At 38.2% G+C, this 18,400-nt stretch overlaps 1 protein-coding gene across 1 annotated transcript in view; it reads right to left on the bottom strand.

Moving 5' to 3' along the window:
- The window catches only part of TRHDE (thyrotropin releasing hormone degrading enzyme), a 430,192-nt gene that overhangs the window by 408,961 nt on the left and 2,831 nt on the right, over positions 1-18,400 (bottom strand). The window contains exon 2 of the mRNA XM_059082402.2: positions 8,279-8,552. Within this exon, the coding sequence (XP_058938385.1) occupies positions 8,279-8,552 (274 nt within the window). The remainder of the gene's footprint in view (positions 1-8,278; positions 8,553-18,400) is intronic.

Here is an 18,400-nt window from a genome sequence, read left to right as displayed (position 1 = left end):
TGTTAAGACTTCAGACACTCTTAAAGTGATGCCCCATAAACCTTTTTAAAAATACAAAAGGTTTCCTAAGGATCTTAAGGGTGTGCTTCATAAACCCTCTCTGTTAAATAATAGAGCATCTAAAAATGTCATGGGCATTATTCTCCAAAGCCCCAAGGTAAACAAAGTCTCATCTTAAAGAGACTTGTATATGTAGTTTTGTCTAATGGAATGGATGTAACTTGATACATAAAAAGCCAGCAGTTTTTAGCATAATTATACCTGTTTGGACTTAAAGCAAAAGAACCAATACAAAAGAAAAATAGGCTTTTGAAACCCTCTACTTTTTACTGGTAGGAAGCAAGCTGAGAAGGCTATTTAACTGCAGACATAAACTACTTTTTAATTGGAAAAGAAAAGATGCCTTAGAAAAAAGAGCTAAGAGCTCAAAGGGCAGGGCCAAGTGCCAGGAAGAACAACTTACAGGGAGCAGCATTGAGCCATAATTAAGGAAGTGCCAATATGTGCCCACTTGAACGACCAAATTGCTACAGGCCAGTGGCTGCTATAACCTCCCATTTTCTCCATTCTTGAATGGAAAGATCTACTGCAATAATCGGATTTCCATCTCACCATTGTCTGTTGTGGGGGAAGAAGGATAGATAATGTATCTCTTTAGTTAACAGGTCTTCAGAGCAAGAGAAACCAGGCTCAAGAAACCAAACCCAAGTAGTCTCATCTGCACCTAGACCTAAATTAGATGGTGAGATCCCGGACCTCAAACTTCAGCCTAAAGCTGTAATGGAATGAGACCTGTTGGTGAGTGTATTTTGTACATGGAATGAATGTAAATAATTTGTGGCCAGAGAGCAGACTGTATTGATTTTAAAACAAGCCCACAAATTCTTTGACACTCCCCATCAATAGGTAGGATCTATGCCCTCTTCTAGAAAACAAGGCTATCCTTATGACTCACTTGTAATTATTAGGATACAATAGAGTGATGCTGTGCAACTTCTGAGGATAAGTCACCAATGGTCATACAGCTGCCACCTAGTTCTTTTAAAACATTCATCTTTGGAGCTCTGAACAACCACATAAGAAATCCAACCATCCTGAGGCCATTAGACTTTGAGCAAGCCCAGACCACATGGAAAGGCCACACATAGATGCTGTGGCCAAAAGCCCTATTTAACATCCCAGAAGACTGACAGAACAATCATCAGGCACATTAGTGAATATGGTCCAGATGATTCTGGCTTCTAGCTGTCAAGTCAACCTCAATCATCAAGTTTCTCCAGCTGAGGCCCCTGACATCTCTGAGCAAAGACAAAGTGTTTCCATTGGGTCCTTTAAATTCCTGACCCACTGAAACTTTGAAAGTAATAAAACGGTTGTTTCAGGGCACTAAACTCTGTGATAGTTCGTTGAAGGAATAAATGAATGAACAAATACTGCCAACTGAGAATGTGAGCCTGGTGTCAAGGAATTTTCCAATTTTTCAAGAGAAGCCAGATATAAATCACATTATGAGCAATTTCCCAATTTCTAAATGTTGACAACTAATTAGAAAAATGTTAAGAGATTTTGGGGATGGGTAAACAAAACATGTCTACAGGATTGGATTTCACCTGAAATGGATGAAATCATTTGGATCATTTCATCCAAAATGATCACCTGGACTTCATATAACCATCCCACATCCAAGATTCTAAAGCTAAATTTCCATTCCATCTAGATGTTAAGAGTTCAGAAATGTCATTCCCATGTGTTCTCAGTAATAAAGAGGAATGACAATAAAAAGAAAATAGATTGAATTTCCAAGGGGTGACCAAAAAAAAAAAAAAGAAAACCAGGTTTTTGTTTCTGTTTTTTTTAACATCTTTATTGGAATATAATTGCTTTACAATGGTGTGTTAGTTTCTGCTTTATAACAAAGTGAATCAGCTATACATATACATATGTCCCCATATCTCCTCCCTCTTGCATCTCCCTCCCATCTCCCAATCCTACCCCTCTAGATGGACACAAAGGACTGAGCTGATCTCCCTGTGCTATGCGGCTGCTTCCCACTAGCTATCTATTTTACATTTGGGAGTGTATATATGTCCATGCCACTCTCTCACTTTGTCCCAGCTTAATCTTCGCCCTCCCCATGTCCTCAAGTCCATTCTCTATGTCTGTGTCTTTATTCCTGTCCTGCCCCTAGATTCTTCAGAACCTTTTTTTTTTTTTTAGATTCCATATGTATGTGTTAGCATACAGTATTCGATTTTCTCTTTCTAACTTACTTCACTCTGTATGACAGACTCGAGGTCCATCCACCTCACTACAAATAACTCAGTTTTGTTTCTTTTTATGGCTGAGTAATATTCCATTGTATATATGTGCCACATATTCTTTATCCATTCATCTGTTGATGGACATTTACGTTGCTTCCATGTCCTGGCTATTGTAAATAGAGTTGCAATGAACATTGTGGTACATGACTCTTTTGGAATTGTGGTTTTCTCAGGGTATATGCCCAGTAGTGAGATTGTTGGGTCATATGGTAGTTCTGTTTTTAGTTTTTTAAGGAACCTCCATACTGTTCTCCATAGTGGCTGTACCAATTTACATTCCCAACAACAGTGCAAGAGGGTGCCCTTTTCTCCACACCCTCTCCAACATTTATTGTTTGTAGAGTTTTTGATGATGGCCATTCTGACTGGTGTGAGGTGATACCTCATTGTAGTTTTGATTTGCATTTCTCTAATGGTTAATGATGTTGAGCATCCTTTCACGTGTTTGTTGGCAATCTGTATATCTTCTTTGGAGAAATGTCTGTTTAGGTTTTCTGCCCATTTTTGGATTGGGGTGTTTGTTTATTTGATATTGAGCTGCATGAGCTGCTTGTATATTTTGGAGATTAATCCTTTGTCAGTTGCTTCATTTGCAAATATTTTCTCCCATTCCAAGGGTTGTCTTTTGGTATTGTTTATGGTTTCCTTTGCTGTGCAAAAGCTTTTAAGTTTCACTAGGTCCCATTTGTATATTTTTGTTTTTATTTCCACTTCTCTAGGAGGTGGGTCAAAAAGGATCTTGCTGTGCTTTATGTCATAGAGTGTTCTGCCTATGTTTTCTTCTAAGAGTTTTATAGTGTATGGCCTTACATTTAGGTCTTTAATCCATTTTGAGTTTATTTTTGTGTATGGTGTGAAGGAGTGTTCTAATTTCATTCTTTTACATGTAGCTGTCCAGTTTTCCCAGCACCACTTATTGAAGAGGCTGTCTTTTCCCCACTGTATACGCTTGCCTACTTTATCAAAAATAAGGTGACCATACATGCGTGGGTTTATCTCTGGGCTTTCTATCCTGTTCCATTGATCTATATTTCTATTTCTGTGCCAGTACCATTCTGTCTTCATTACTGTAACTTGTAGTATAGTCTGAAGTCAGGGAGCCTGATTCCTCCAGCTCCGTTTTTCTTTCTCAAGATTATTTTGGCTATTTGGGGTCTTTTGTGTTTCCATACAAATTGTCAAATTTTTTGCTCTAGTTCTGTAAAAAATGCCAGTGGTAGTTTGATAGGGATTGAATTGACTCTGTAGATTGCTTTGGGTAGTATAGTCATTTTCACAATGTTGATTCTTCCAATCCAAGAATATGGTAAATCTCTCCATCTGTTTGTATCATCTTCAATTTCTTTCATCAGTGTCCTACAGTTTTCTGCAAACAGGTCTTTTGTCTCCTTAAGTATGTTTATTCCTAGGTATTTCATTCTTTTTGCTGCAATGGTAAATGGGAGTGTTTTCTTAATTTCACTTTCAGATTTTTCATCATTAGTGTATAGGAATGAAAGAGATTTCTATGCATTAATTTTGTACCCTACTACTTTACCAAATTCATTGATTAGCTCTAGTAGTTTTCTGGTAGCATCTTTAGAATTCTCTATGTATAGTATCATGTCATCTGCAAACAGAGACAGCTTTACTTCTTCTTTTCTGATTTGTATTTCTTTTATTTCTTTTTCTTCTGTGATTGCTGTGGCTAAAACTTCCAAAATTATGTTGATTCAACACTGGTGAGAGTGGAGAACCTTGTCTTGTTCCTGATCTTAGTGGAAATGGTTTCAGTTTTCCACCATTGAGAACGATGTTGGGTATGGGTTTGTCATATATGGCCTTTATTATGTTGAGGTAAGTTCCCTCTATGCCCACTTTCTGGAGGGTTTTTATTATAAATGGGTGTTGAATTTTGTCAAAAGCTTTCTCTGCATCTACTGAGATGATCATATGAGACAAACTTTATTTTAAAGTCTATTTTGTCTGATATGGGAATTGCTACTCCAGCTTTCTTTAGATTTCCATTTGCGTGGAATATCTTTTTCCATCCCCTCACTTTCAGTCTGTATGTGTTCCTAGGTCTTAAGTGGGGCCCTTGTAGACAGCATATATATGGGTCTTGTTTTTGTATCCATTTAGTCAGTCTGTGTCTTTTGGTTGGAGCATTTAATCCATTTACATTGAAGGTAGTTATCAATATGTATGTTCCTATTACCATGTTCTTAATTGTTTTGGGTTTGTTATTGTAGGTTTTTTCCTTCTCTTGTGTTTCCTGCCTAGAGAAGTTCCTTTAGCATTTGTTGTAAAGCTGGTTTGATGGTGCTGAATTCTCTTAGCTTTTGCTTGTCTGTAAAGGTTTTAATTTCTCCATCAAATCTGAATGAGATCCTTGCTGGGTAGACTAATCTTGGTTGTAGGTTTTTCCCTTTCGTCACTTTAAATATGTCTTGCCAATCCCTTCTGGCTTGCAGAGTTTCTGCTGAAACATCAGCCGTTAACCTTATGGGGATTCCCTTGTAAATTATTTGTTGTTTTTCCTTTGCTGCTTTTAGTATTTTTTCTTTGTCTTTAATTTTTGATAATTTGATTAATATGTGTCTTGGCGGGTTTCTCCTTGGATTTATCCTGTATGGGATTCTCTCTGATTGTGGAGATTTAATCTGCAGCTCCTGAGGCTGCTGGGAGAGATCTCCCTTTCTCTTCTTTGTTCGCACAGCTCCTGGAGTTCAGCTTTGGATTTGGCCCTGCCTCTGCATGTAGGTTGCCTGAGCGCATCTGTTCTTCCCTCAGACAGGACAGGGTTAAAGGAGCAGCTGATTATGGGGCTCTGGCTCACTCAGGCTGGGGGGAGGGAGGGGTACGGAATGCAGGGTGAGCCTGTGGCGGCAGAGACCAGCATGACATTGCAACAGCCTGGATCACAGGACCCTGGCAGTGGCGGGCTGCACAGGCTCCCGGGAGGGGAGGTGTGGATAGTGACCTGTGCTTGCACACAGGCTTCTTGATGGTGGCAGCAGCAGCCTTAGCGTCTCACGCCCGTCTCTGGTGTCTGCCCTGATAGCTGTGGCTTGCGCCCGTCTCTGGAGCTCGTTTAGGCAGTGCTCTGAATCCCCTCTCCTCGCGCATCCCAAAACAATGGTCTCTTGCCTCTTAGGCAGGTCCAGACTTTTTCCCGGACTCCCTTCCAGCTAGCTGTGGCGCACTAGCCCCCTTCAGGCTGTGTTCACGCAGACAACCCTGGTCCTCTCCCTGGGATCTGACCTCCGAAGCCTGAACCTCAGCTCCCAGGCCCCACCCGTCCCAGTGGGTGAACAGACAAGCCTCTCAGGCTGGTGAGTGCTGATCGGCACTGATCCTCTGTGCAGGAATCTCTCCACTTTGCTGCACCCCTGTCACTGCACTCACCTCCATGGCTCCGAATCTTCCCCCCTCTGCCACCCCCCATCTCTGCCTGCGAAGGGGCTTCCTAGTGTGTGGAAACCTTTCCTCCTTCACAGCTCCCTACCAGAGGTGCAGGTCCCGTCCCTATTCTTTTGTCTCTGTTTTTCCTTTTTTCTTTTGCCCTACCCAGGTACGAGGGGAGTTTCTTGCCTTTTGGGAAGTCTAAGGTCTTCTGCTAGCGTTCAGTCGGTATTCTGTAGGAGCTGTTCCACATGTAGATGTATTTCTGATGTATTTGTGGAGAGGTAGGTGATTGCCACATCTTACTCGTCCACCATCTTGAAGGTCTCCCCAGAAAACCAGATTTTATACTTTAGTTCCACAGTTGATAAAAGGGTTCCCCAAAAGCAATTTTGTTTTCCTTTTTACTATTCTTAGGATTTTTAGATTGTAGAGCAAATTTTTATTTCAGTTGACCTTCCAATGTTCTCTGGTAGCATGGTTTATCTTTTCTACATAAAAATAAGTAGGAATTTTAAAATGTTTACTAATTACTTGAATTCTAAACTCTAATAAAAGTCACATCTGAATAATTAGAGTGTGTCTGATTTTAAATGTGGATCATTTAGCAACAAGCATAATTGTGTACAGCTGAGAATAGTTTTAGGATATTTTAAAGAAATCATACTAGGAAAAACACTTCCAATGTACCCTATGCTCCTAACAGACCCACGTCAAGTAGTCAGTCATCAACTTTTGAAGATGTATAAGGGAATGATTTATCTTAGTATTCCTTTTCTGTGTATGGTCCAACATGTATAGCCTTGAAGTATCCACAGGAGACATCAACAAACATCAGAGGAATTCAACATACTAAATAAGAAGTCCAAAAGAGTAAAATATCTTTTTTCTAGCCTTCTACATCTAGCATTTAAGGTACTGTTTTAATGATTATGTAGATTAATTCGCTATACACAGTTCTTTAATAATGGCATTAATTTTGTATGCAGGCAGATTTTATTTTCTAAATGGGTTCCACAGTGATTTAAATTGAAAGTAACGGTGAGGAAAATTTATTTAGCCAAACCCATTATTCAATATTTAGGCTGTTATAGAGCTATGAACTTCCTACAGAATAAGAATATAGATTTCTGTACACTTCTTCTGTTATGTTTGAGCAACACCAAATACGATGGCCACCGGATGGACAGAATCATTACCTGAATTCTCATATCGACACACAGGTGAAATGGTGAAACAGAGCTCCTAGGGTATGGGGAGGGGGGTGGAGTGGGTAGAGCCCCAAATTTGGGATCAGACCAATAGAAGTTTTTCTTGCAGCCCTACCACTTGCTTACTTTTTACTCTGATAAAGTTACTTCATCTCTTTAAATCTAAATTTACTTTATTCACTTGGAAAAATGGAATTATAATACCTTGCTTTAGGGTTGGCATGAGAATTAAAATAAATGCATATTTATTGTGTAGGCCATTGAAATGAGGAGAAGGTTCTTAAGAGGCATGACCTGACTTAATCTGACTAACGCAATACAGTAACATGTAAAAAATGCCTAGAACACCATGCTGTTACAAATGGTAATGATCCTAAAGAATCCAACTGATTCTTGTTATAAATTTAATACAGAGAGTGAATTCTCTAGGCTTCCCTTATATCACCCTTCTCTAAGTACATATTTCTATACACTTGCATGCTATGGGCTAAAAGAAGCTTCGTACCTTACAGAAATTCTAGCACACTGGCAGAAAAACTTATGTACAAAAATGTTCACTGAGCGTTGTTGTTAATCAATGAAAATCAGAGAAAAATTAACATGTTCATTTATAGGAAGATGACTAATTTTGATATATTCACTCAACCATTCTATTCAGATAAACCACAAAAACAAAATTTTAAGCAAAAAATAAAATAAAGTTGCAGAATGATATCTATAATATAAAACCACTTAAATGAAATTTTAAAGCATGGAATGTATTGTAAATAGATTTATACGTAATAATTAATAATATACTTAATGATTGTGTGATAAGGTTCATGGAAATGGCAAAATCCAAATTCAAGGCAAGGCAGGAGGTAGGAGGCAAGGCAATGAGATCAGGCAGGTGTCCACAGAGGGCTTCAACTCTATCCAATATGCATTACTTTCTCAAAAAATAAATTAGACTGGAGCAAAGATGGTAAAATGTTTAGATTCTATAGAGCTGGCTAGTAGAAGTTTATTATATTATTATCCACATTTTCTGTATATTTGAAATATTCTACAGTAAAAAGAAGCTTTGCCATCATATAAATAAAAAGAGGCAATTTCGCATAACAGACAATAGCACTTCCAGAGATACTCAGGTGATGAAGAAGGACAGGAATGGCAGGGGTGGGGAGGTGATTAAAGTAATAAGAGGGCTGGGTATAGAAGAGAAGCTCCTCTCTGACTCTGAAACCAGGAAGATAATTTTCCTTCCAAGGATTAAGGAAAGAATTCAGCTATGTAAGTTGTGAAGAGAATAGAAATGATTCATTGTTAATCCAGAAATCAGTGTACATTATCCAGAAACAACATTAAGCTTGAAATACTTACTACAACCCCAGTCTTGGTGGTAGTTTCTCTGTATGTGAAGTTGCAAATTGCCCAGGCTAAATAATACGTGGACATGAGAGGGGTCTGTGAAAAGTGATCCGTAACCCATCCATCTTCCTCAAACACGGAAGTTTCCACCGGCATATTGGATAAAGATAAATAGGTTGCTTGATGCTTGATGCTGATTTTGAAAGTAGCCTTGTAGATTGGCTCATCAAAACAAGGAAATGCCTTTCTGGCATGTGTAGGCGAAAACTGAGTAACACCAAGGAACCTGGAAAAAAGAAAATGACATTCTCAATTACATTTGTGGCTTGAGTTAAGTTATAACCACTTTATATGCTTCTGCTTATAAAATAATTGCTGAATTATGAGACAGTGTTTTTCTGAATCAAACTTAAGTGCATGAACAGCATGGAAGCATCATACTTCATACATATTTCCCCAACAATGAAAATTCTTCAGGGAACTTTTGTCTCAACTAAAGGAAATTCTCTAAACCCAGAGCCATGCTTATTAGACAAAATATTACACTTTACAGAAAAACAACTCATCATCACAACTCATCATCCACCAGTATTGGAAAATAATGGTTCTCCTTATTGGTATGCCTCAGTCTCCTCTCCAAAACTGTACAACCAGTAAGGACAATGAAATCAAAATCCAAAACTTGTCATCAGATACAAGTAGGGCATAGACCGTCACTGAGAAACATCTATGTCCTCAAATCTCAGTAAGACATGGCCTGATTTTGTTAAGGAAAAGGATTTTGAAATCTGACAAAACTTGGTCTGAATTCTGGCTCCACAACATTTCTTAGCCGTATCATCTTGGATGATTACTAAATTTCCCTAAGGTGTACATGTTCATTTCTTAAAAGGAAATAATCATGCCTAGCTTAAAAAACATTGTAAAGCTTAGTAGAATGGAAAAGGGGATGTAAAGCACCTATCACTGTGAATAGATGAACAGCACCCAGAAGGCAGTTAATAAGCAGCAGCCACTGATTCACAATATCTTCAACCTTTCTTGGACTGCTATAATATACATTTACATAGAATAATCCAGACACCATTGGTTTTTACCACTCATAATATATATTTACTATATAAATTATATGTTATTATATGTTAATATAATAAAGTAAATTAACTAATAAACATCTATATAATAAATACATCAATGTGTGCACATATATATATATATACATATATAATATTTAATGCCCTCAAGTTTTCAGATCAAGCTGCAAAGTTGCATCTCATTAAAACTCCGGAAGCACCCTCTATATCCTTTCACTGTTATGGTTACAAATCAAAACACTCAAACTAAGTACTTGAAGAAGGACACACTTTTAACTTAAAAATGGGGCCATTATTTATGAAAACATTCATGACATAAATTAATTAAACTTTTAAAATAATACTAGTTAAAACTGGACATAAGTCAAAAACAGACCCTTCATAAAACATTACTGAGTGCTACAAGTCATTTCTTTAAAAGCCTCTTTCCCCCGTAGTAGTTCTGCCACCCCTCTCCTCTCCATTATCCACAGTGTTCATGGTTAATCTCACATAGCACACTTTCCCGCTGAGCCAAAACTTGGCCTTAAAATTATTCTCAGCACAGCACTTCAGGCAGTTATTACCAATCAGTAGGTGTTGACATGTGTATTGAATCTTACTGGCTATCCCTGGCTCAAACCATGAAATGTAAATGCTTATACTTTTTTAAAATTATGAAGCGTACATGCATTATTGAGGGCTTACATTTTAAAAGTTTAGTTTTGAAACAGAGAAAAATAAGACATTTTAAAGATTAATTGTGTATTTATTCTGAGAGAGGGGAATTGAGAATTATCTTGAAGTAGTACTGGGCTGCTGCATACCAGGCTTGGATAAATCACTTAACTACCTGAGTCTATTTTTTCATTAGTAGAAGGAAAATAATATTTTCTAGGCCTCCCTTACAAAACTGTCGAGATGATAAAATGGAGTAATGTATAGGAAAGAAGTTTTAACTATAAATCTTCAGAAAAATATAAGGTTAAAGTTGGAAGCAATCTTAGAAACAAATTGTCCAGCTCTCATAAATTCCTAAAATGAAAAAGTAGTTCCAGTAGAGTGATTTATCCAAAGTTACACAGGCAATTAGTGCAAAGCTGGGTCTAGAATTCACATTTTCTGTGTCTGAGTAAAAGGTAATTTTATTTCAAAAACAGTAAAATTAATCTTTAGCCATAATTTATAAACAATGTTTTTATTTGACTATTGGTAATAAAGGTTCTTCTTTCCAGACTTGCCAGCATCTTGGTAATATTTTTCCTATTTTCTACTGATAGTAATATAGTTCTTGCTTAACGGAGTGTTAGTAACTTTTCATTAAGATGCACCCATTTACAATTTGCACGTGCTTTTGTCTTCCATATGTTCTTGAATCTTATCTTTCGTATTAAAATGTCCACTGAGCTTCATATTTCTCTACTGAGGCTATTTAAAAGATACCTGTGGAATTCAATATATAAGGAAAAGTGTTCCCTTTTAACTTTCAAGTATCTGAGAAATCCAATTCCAGTCATTGAGCAAGTAGATATTGTTGGCTATGTGTGATTTTCACTCTATTAGGTTTGTGGTAGGATTTTTTTTAAAGATATAACCATTTTTGTCCTTAAGGTCTTTGCAATCTACCTGAAAAGGGAAATATATATAATACATAAGAAACAACTAATAATACTCGGGGAAAGTTCTGCAAGAGTTCAACAGAGAGGCTGTACTTAGAATGCATTAGGCATTAAGTAAAAAATCAAAGGTGTCTTTGGTATTAAGTAATTAAAGGGTAGAAATTTATTAGATGTAGAAGATCTAAATACCTCTGAGCTAATGAGAAATTAATAAACCAAATATTTATGCAGAAGAATCATGTTGTGCTCAAGTCTCTTTTTGCCTCATATAGAAGTAAATATGTTAGTAAGGCTAGCAATTTAAATCGCTGATTCTCAGAGTTGAAAGGAACTATAAAGATCATCTAGTGACTTTTTCTGCAATTAATATTCTTAATGAATTCTTACACACAGTATATATCTATGCACTGAGGGCCGCATATATTTGATAATGTCTAAATGAGGAAATACCAATTTCACAGTCTGGCACCTGAGGACGATTGCAATTGAATTTCAATTCAGTATTTAGCAAATCAAAACAAGCCCCTTGGAAAAGAAGAAAAGTTGGACTAGATTACACTTCGGGTCTTTTCCAAGCTTGAGATCCTATAACTGAACAAAAATTAAAAATAAAATATTCCCTGAATTTGATGAGATGTTTTTAAAATATTAAATTATGCTACTGCTAAACGGCTTTTTGCTACAAGATCTATTATAACGCATTTGCTTCTCTTAGTCACCATTTTTGAGTGTTCAACGCTGTGGAGAAAACGATAAATAGATATGCTTCCTTCCCTCAAAGAGTTTATACTCCGATAAAATAAATAAAACATATGCCTAAACAGGTATCGTACAAAAAGCCATGACAACGAGGGAAAATGCATGAAGAAATTACATATTCCAAAGCAAGGTTTCTCAACCTTGGCACTACTGATTTTTTTTTTTTTTTTTAATGTTAAGTATTGGTGATTTCGTGGTAGAATTCTCGACACTACTGACATACGAAGGTGGATAACTATTCTTTGTCGGGGCCGTCTTGTGCTCAGCAGTATCCCTGGCTTCTACCACTAGATGCCAGTAGCACCCCCCTCTCTCCCGTTGTGACAACTGAAACGTCTCCGGACACTGCAGATGTCCCCTGGGAGGCAGGACTGACCCCGCTGAGAGCCACCAGTCTTAAGAACTGAAGGAAGGCTTTATGGAGGAGGAAGCGTAAATTCCTGGGTAGTAAGGGTCACAGACAGATGGAGAAGTGAGCCAATTGACTACTGGTAACACAGAAATAAACCTTAAAAAAAGTTTTGCCTCACATATTAAGTTCACACCCTGTCTGCTCTCTTCCGGGTTCCGATTTTCTCGGAGCCCAGTGTTGCCCGTCTACCTCGAACACCTCTCTCACCCTTGATAGTCTCCTTTCTAACAAAGAGAGCCAGTTTCAGCCTCAATGCTCCCAACAGGCAACAGTGTCTGTTGGATTTCAGAAACATAATCTTGTCTTCGTTGCATATATTTTATGGTTGCCTTCAACTGGCGGAAGTGAGACTGCTTTCCTGCTTACAGTCAGTAAAAACGCCAGAGACCTCTAGAGAAAGGGATTTGGAGCAGAAAATAATGAGTTTGGTTTCTGAGCAAATTTCAGGTGGAGTTTGAGGTGGTAGCAGTACACCAGGTAGAAAAAAATACAAAAAATTAATTAAAGATAGAGAACATTTTAATATAGAATAAGGATGTGAAATACCTATGTAAATACAGCAAGAAGTAAAATAAAACAGCAGGAGGCCAAAGGTAATGGGGAAGAGCATTTTGTTGTCTATTTTTCTCCTGCTTTCTCAAACAAAATCATTTTTATCTTTTAAGGAATCCCTCTATTATCAAAAAAACATTCCACCTCCAAAAGTGGCATTCTGGAAGTGTTATTCCAAGAATGTCACTTCAGCATAAATAGAAAAATATGAATAATATACATGCATTTTAATACTCTTCCACCTAAAATAAATTACTTGATTTCTTAACAACTTGTCTATTTAACATTTTGGTTGAGCTAAGAAGTAGAGCTTAAAGCTCTATGTTGCCTCTTAAGGATACAGAGAATTGATTTCTTCTCATTTCTGTGGAAGTTCACTAGGCAAGCTACTTGTGTCAAGTCATTATAAGATTCAGCAGATTGTGACCGCCTGGGGGGGTGGGATAGGGAGGGTGGGAGAGAGGGTGATGCAAGAGGGAGGAGATGTGGGAGCATGTGTGTATGTATAACTGATTTAGTTTGTTGTAGAGGGAAAACTAACACACTATTGTAAAACAATTGTACTCCAATAAAGATGTTAAAAAAAAAAAAAAAAAAAAAAAAAAAAGATTCAGCAGAAGTAATGCATTAACGTTGGTTGATATTGCCAACAAATTACAGTATATGATGCAATTTCTGTTCCATTATTTTCAGTTTCCCTTTTCATAATGTTAAAATATGCAGAAGAAACAAACATTTGCATAACACTGCTAGTATTCAGATTGATTCATGTTTCATTGTGGAGCCCACCAAAACCAAGAGAACCTCAAAAATGGCAAGGCGTTTTTGAGAAGTTTCCATTTTGGCCACCTCTATGCAGACCACACATACAGCACAGTGAAAAATGCTCTTTGAACTTGCTTCTATTGCAACTGCAATTTGTCTACGGTTGCAACAGGTTAAAATTGGTAATAAAAACTCCCAAGATCGAAAGAAGTGATCCAGTGGATCATCCAGCTACTATTCAACTGTTTCCAGAAACTGAATAAATTTACAAGATCATGGAAGTTACACGTCCCATTTAAAGTTAAGGCTGTTAATCAAAATGCAAATTATTACTCAGTGACAAAACATTTTAAGCCAAAATGGGTCGTTGTTTAGACTGTGATTTTTTGTTTTTGTTTTTTTTTTTGCGGTACGCAGGCCTCTCACCGTTGTGGCCTCTCCCGTTGCGGAGCACAGGCTCCGGACGCGCAGGCTCAGCGGCCATGGCTCACCGGCCCAGCCGCTCCGCGGCACGTGGGATCTTCCCGGACCGGGGCACGAACCCGCGTCCCCTGCATCGGCAGGCAGACTCTCAACCACTGCGCCACCAGGGAAGCCCAGGGAAGCCCAGGGAAGCCCAGGGAAGCCCTAGACTGTGTGTTTTTGTGTACTTCAATGAGTCAGTAAAACTCTGCCATTTCAGAAGAGAAGTGTTCCTGCTGAATATTCAGTGCTATAAGCAAGCATGTAGTCTATTGTTTTTAAAATAACCATTCTAGTAAACTAAAAACATAATGCAATAATGCCAGAAAAATGTATGTAGGAAGTGGTGCACACGTGAATAATCGTGTTATAAAAACAGAGCATAAAATTCATAATTGTTTTCGTTTTTATGCACTAAATACTGTTATCGAAAATGAGCACTGAGTACTTGATCACCATTGATGAAGAGTATTACGAATGCATTAAAATTACTTTCCTGTGCCATAATACTAGGTTTTCATAAGAATAAATAAACTAGTGTCTGCGATTCATTTCTTTAATAGTGGAAAGAGAAAAAGTATTATGTAAGTATTATAAAGTACTACTACTGGTGGAACTCAAAGTCTTGAAAACAGTATCTAACGACTGATGTGCCTTTCCCTTGGTACTTGGAGCTTTTCTTTTCCTGTACTAGCTTCCAGTGACAAGGCAGGCACCCTCCTGACCCTTTGGTAGCTGGTTTTTTCTTTTCTTACTGCTGACAGAGAGCAGGGCCATAATCAGAGTTGTGCGTTCCTTTTGTTTTACACACTCTTCCCACTCCCTCAACCCTCTCCATCTCAGTGTCTGGACCAAGCATGGAGCTTCTCTAGCTGTGAAACACCACAGCCTTTCTCTTCCCTTCCTTCTTCACTGTGGACGGGCTCTGCTTCTTCCTCTCCCCCATCTTTTGAACTCTGCTTAGGGGGGGCAAAACAAACAGCAGTGGAAGGGATGTCCACAGTGACCATTTCCCACTGTCTTGCTAGTAAGGGGAAACCTAAGGCAAAAACATTGAGCCTCAATGACCTTGTACCAGCTCAAAGAGTAGATGTCCAGTCATGTAACAATATAATCGTATTTCATACCCACAAACGTGCTTACCAGTTGTCAGACACCATTCTAATTGCTTTCATACTTAACTCATGTAATCCTCACAAATAACCCCATGAAAGAGGATATCATTATCCCCATTTTCCAGGTAAGAATACCAGATGCAGAACGTTTAGGAAACTTGGCCAATATCATAAAGCTAATAAATGGCAGAGTCAAAACATAAATCGAGGCAGTCTGGTTCCAGAGTCCCTGAACATACACACACACACACACACACACACACACACACACACACACACACACACACACACACCTTTCCACACAGCAACACAACTAAAAGTGGCTCACTTATTCTTAAAGAGATAAAATGTAACCAACAGTGGCAATTTTACAACTTCATTCCTTTTCCATCCTATCTTTTGTTTGGTTTTGTTTTGTTTGAGTGTGTAGTCATGAGGAAAGATCCGAATACTTAAACTAAAACTTCACCCGGCAAATCAACACAGGTCTGCACTGGGAGGAATCCATTCTCCCCTGTCCCTGCACAACTGTTGCCAGAGCTCCTTAAACCCTGGGGCCCCTTGTTTATTCAGAGACTGAGAAGGCACACCTGGAGCCAAGGAGGGCAGGAGTGGGGAGCCTGGGACCCTCCACCTCAATTCAGCCCCACTCAGTAAGATCTTGCCAGTCTTATTTCACTCTCACAGCCCACTCACCACCGTCCAGCTGTGCCTGTTTGTGAATCATTTCAGATTGTCCAAAGAACTGGGAAGGGCAAGGAGTGTTTTGCATCTTTATGTTCTCTCAAACCCTATGTAGCAAAATGCTGTTGGAGAGAGCAGCCACTCTCTAGTGGCAAAAAGCAGGATTGCATGGGTCTTTGAGAAACTCTGGAAGAACCCAGCCACTACTGTAAGTTTGAAAGGATGTAAAGGACACACAAAGAACTAAAAGGACGATAAGGTGATGATCATGGAAGATGAGCCTGGGGTTTCGGAGGGATGCCCTTCTTTACAGACTGTCAAACACTTATGTGTTAAAGGTAGACTATTTCTTCTTCACTCTTTTTATACCATTCTTTAAAGCCATGCTTAAAGAAGAGAGTCCTGTTCTTAAAGAGATAAGTATTGTCCAAATGTCAACATCATCCTCAAGCAAACCTAAACTGTTGCCCTGTACTGTTGTCTCAAGCCCATCCACATACACGATGGCAAAAACTGATTTGAGGAAATAAATATGTTATGCAAATCCAACACAGGGAAACCAGTCACAGGTCTATCTTTGCTTGAAAGAGATCCAGAGCATATAGGCCCTGTCTAGAGTTGTTTTGAATGAATAAAAACACAGGCAAATTAATTTAACTCTTTCATAAATAAGGTAGACTTTATTACTATCCAAGGTGATCAAAAGCACAGCAAGACAAACACCAATTGTATGGATTTTCCTCCCTGAATAAGTAATTATTAAATGGTCAAAACTTTCCTTCCCCCAATAGTTTCTAGATTTAGTTTACTGGTGGCATTTTGAATTGTGACCAGAATCCAACACTGGACTCAGTTTGGCCATATGGTTATGTGTGCAGTGACAAGAAAACAATGAGCTAAGTCCATTAAGGAATCATATAAAAAGTTTTCAAAGAAACAAACCATTCTCCCAGATTTTTCAGTTCAGAGCCCTCTTTAGAGAGGCAAAAAGCCATTTATTCCAACTTGCTCATGTAAAGATATCTCCTCAGCAGAGTAAGTGGAGAAATGGGGCTGCTTTCAATATAAAAACAACATGGTGGTTTTCTTGTTTTTATTAAATACCATGATTATTAATTCACTCCAGAAAAAGTACAAGGCACCAAACCATGTATGCTAATACCACAAATGATCAATGACTACCCATAAAATCCTCTATGCTCTCCAAAAGATTTTTGCAAAGGAGTTTTTGGCAATTCTCTTTGAGAACCACAATTTTATCTTCTCATTTTACTTGGAGATGATGGTTTCTCTCTAAATAACCCTTGACAGAAAAAGACCTCCTTTTTTCATCCTGTCTTCTGTCACTGTGGCATGTCACAGACCCAAAGTTTATCACAGAAAAAGTCTCCCTTTTGAAAGTGAATAAAATGTTCATTTACTTTGGATAAATTTCCTCTTTCAATCTGGCCATCTGGATCTAAATTAAGGTACCCTACTTTGAACACGGGTATGCTCACCATCTGGCTGCCCCAAAGTGGCAATTACTTCAGGTAAATGAAGATTTTGCCTAATTCTAAGCAAGCACATTCTACTATAGGATATTATGGCATGAATACACACCCTCCACATCTGCCTGCTGCCCACCTACCTGAGGGAAAAGGGAGTATATATTCTGCCTAACACAGGTAATTTACTGCAGTGTGTAAGCATTTCAAATTTAAGAGAACTTCTTTGCAATATTCAACAAGTGGTGAATTTCCCTTTAGCCAAATGATTAACTGAGAATAAAAGATGTGCCTCAAGTGGAGAAGCCTTGGGTTCTAACCGGGAGCTTGTCTTCCAACCTTTATTGTAATATGGGAACCAGGAGAGGTAAGTCTTCCCTGTAGAACAAAACCAGGGAACCTTCAAAGGGTCAAAGGCATACAGCACATAGTGAAATCTAATTTTCCTGCCTGACCCAAATTACATCTCTCAGATCTGTGAGGAGTGAGTTAAAGAATCAGATTGATTAGTAACAAGTTGTTTCCACACAGGCTAAGTAAGGTAGACTGAATGCTAGTATTGCTCTTTTTAAATATTTCAGGTTGCTCATTGTGACTCCCCATTGCCAGATTAAATATTTACTTTCATTCCAGAAATTATCTGATAAATTGGCAAAAATTCTGACTAACTAAAGACCAAGATATGTAATCACTAATCAAGTGAAAATTTAGAGTTTGCATTTATGTCCTTTTGGAATGAAGGGGAAAAAAGAGGAACAAGTACTTTCTCTAAGAGGCTGTTTAGAAATAAAATCATCCTGGGATCTCCAGAAACAGCAAATCCTGCACAACTGTTGGGATGCAGAGTTTAGCCACATGTGCACTAGGTTAAACTCTCAACCATCTTTGGGGAAAACTGAACGAGAGAGTTTGAATACAAATTATGCACTAGGGTACAAGAAATCAGTTATGGGTCAAGCAGGAACATCTGGTCTTTTTAAGAGTCCTGTTCGTTTGAAAGCACTGACCAAAACAAGCTCAGTTCACCAAATATATTTTGGCATGGCTCAAAAAACAGGACTTTCTGGAAGTATTTATTTCACCACAGCAAGATTTATCAGTAATGATATGCAACTCCCACTATTGACATTTTGACATAACATGCAAATGTGCCTTCTATGCTTTTCCCCCAAATTTGATATGATCGTGGATTTTCTTTTTAATCCT

Source organism: Kogia breviceps, chromosome 12 (genome assembly GCF_026419965.1).
Source record: "Kogia breviceps isolate mKogBre1 chromosome 12, mKogBre1 haplotype 1, whole genome shotgun sequence".
Classification (NCBI taxonomy): domain Eukaryota; kingdom Metazoa; phylum Chordata; class Mammalia; order Artiodactyla; family Physeteridae; genus Kogia; species Kogia breviceps.
The sequence above is the reverse complement of the archived record's forward strand: the minus strand, read 5'-3'. Positions and strand labels throughout refer to the sequence as shown.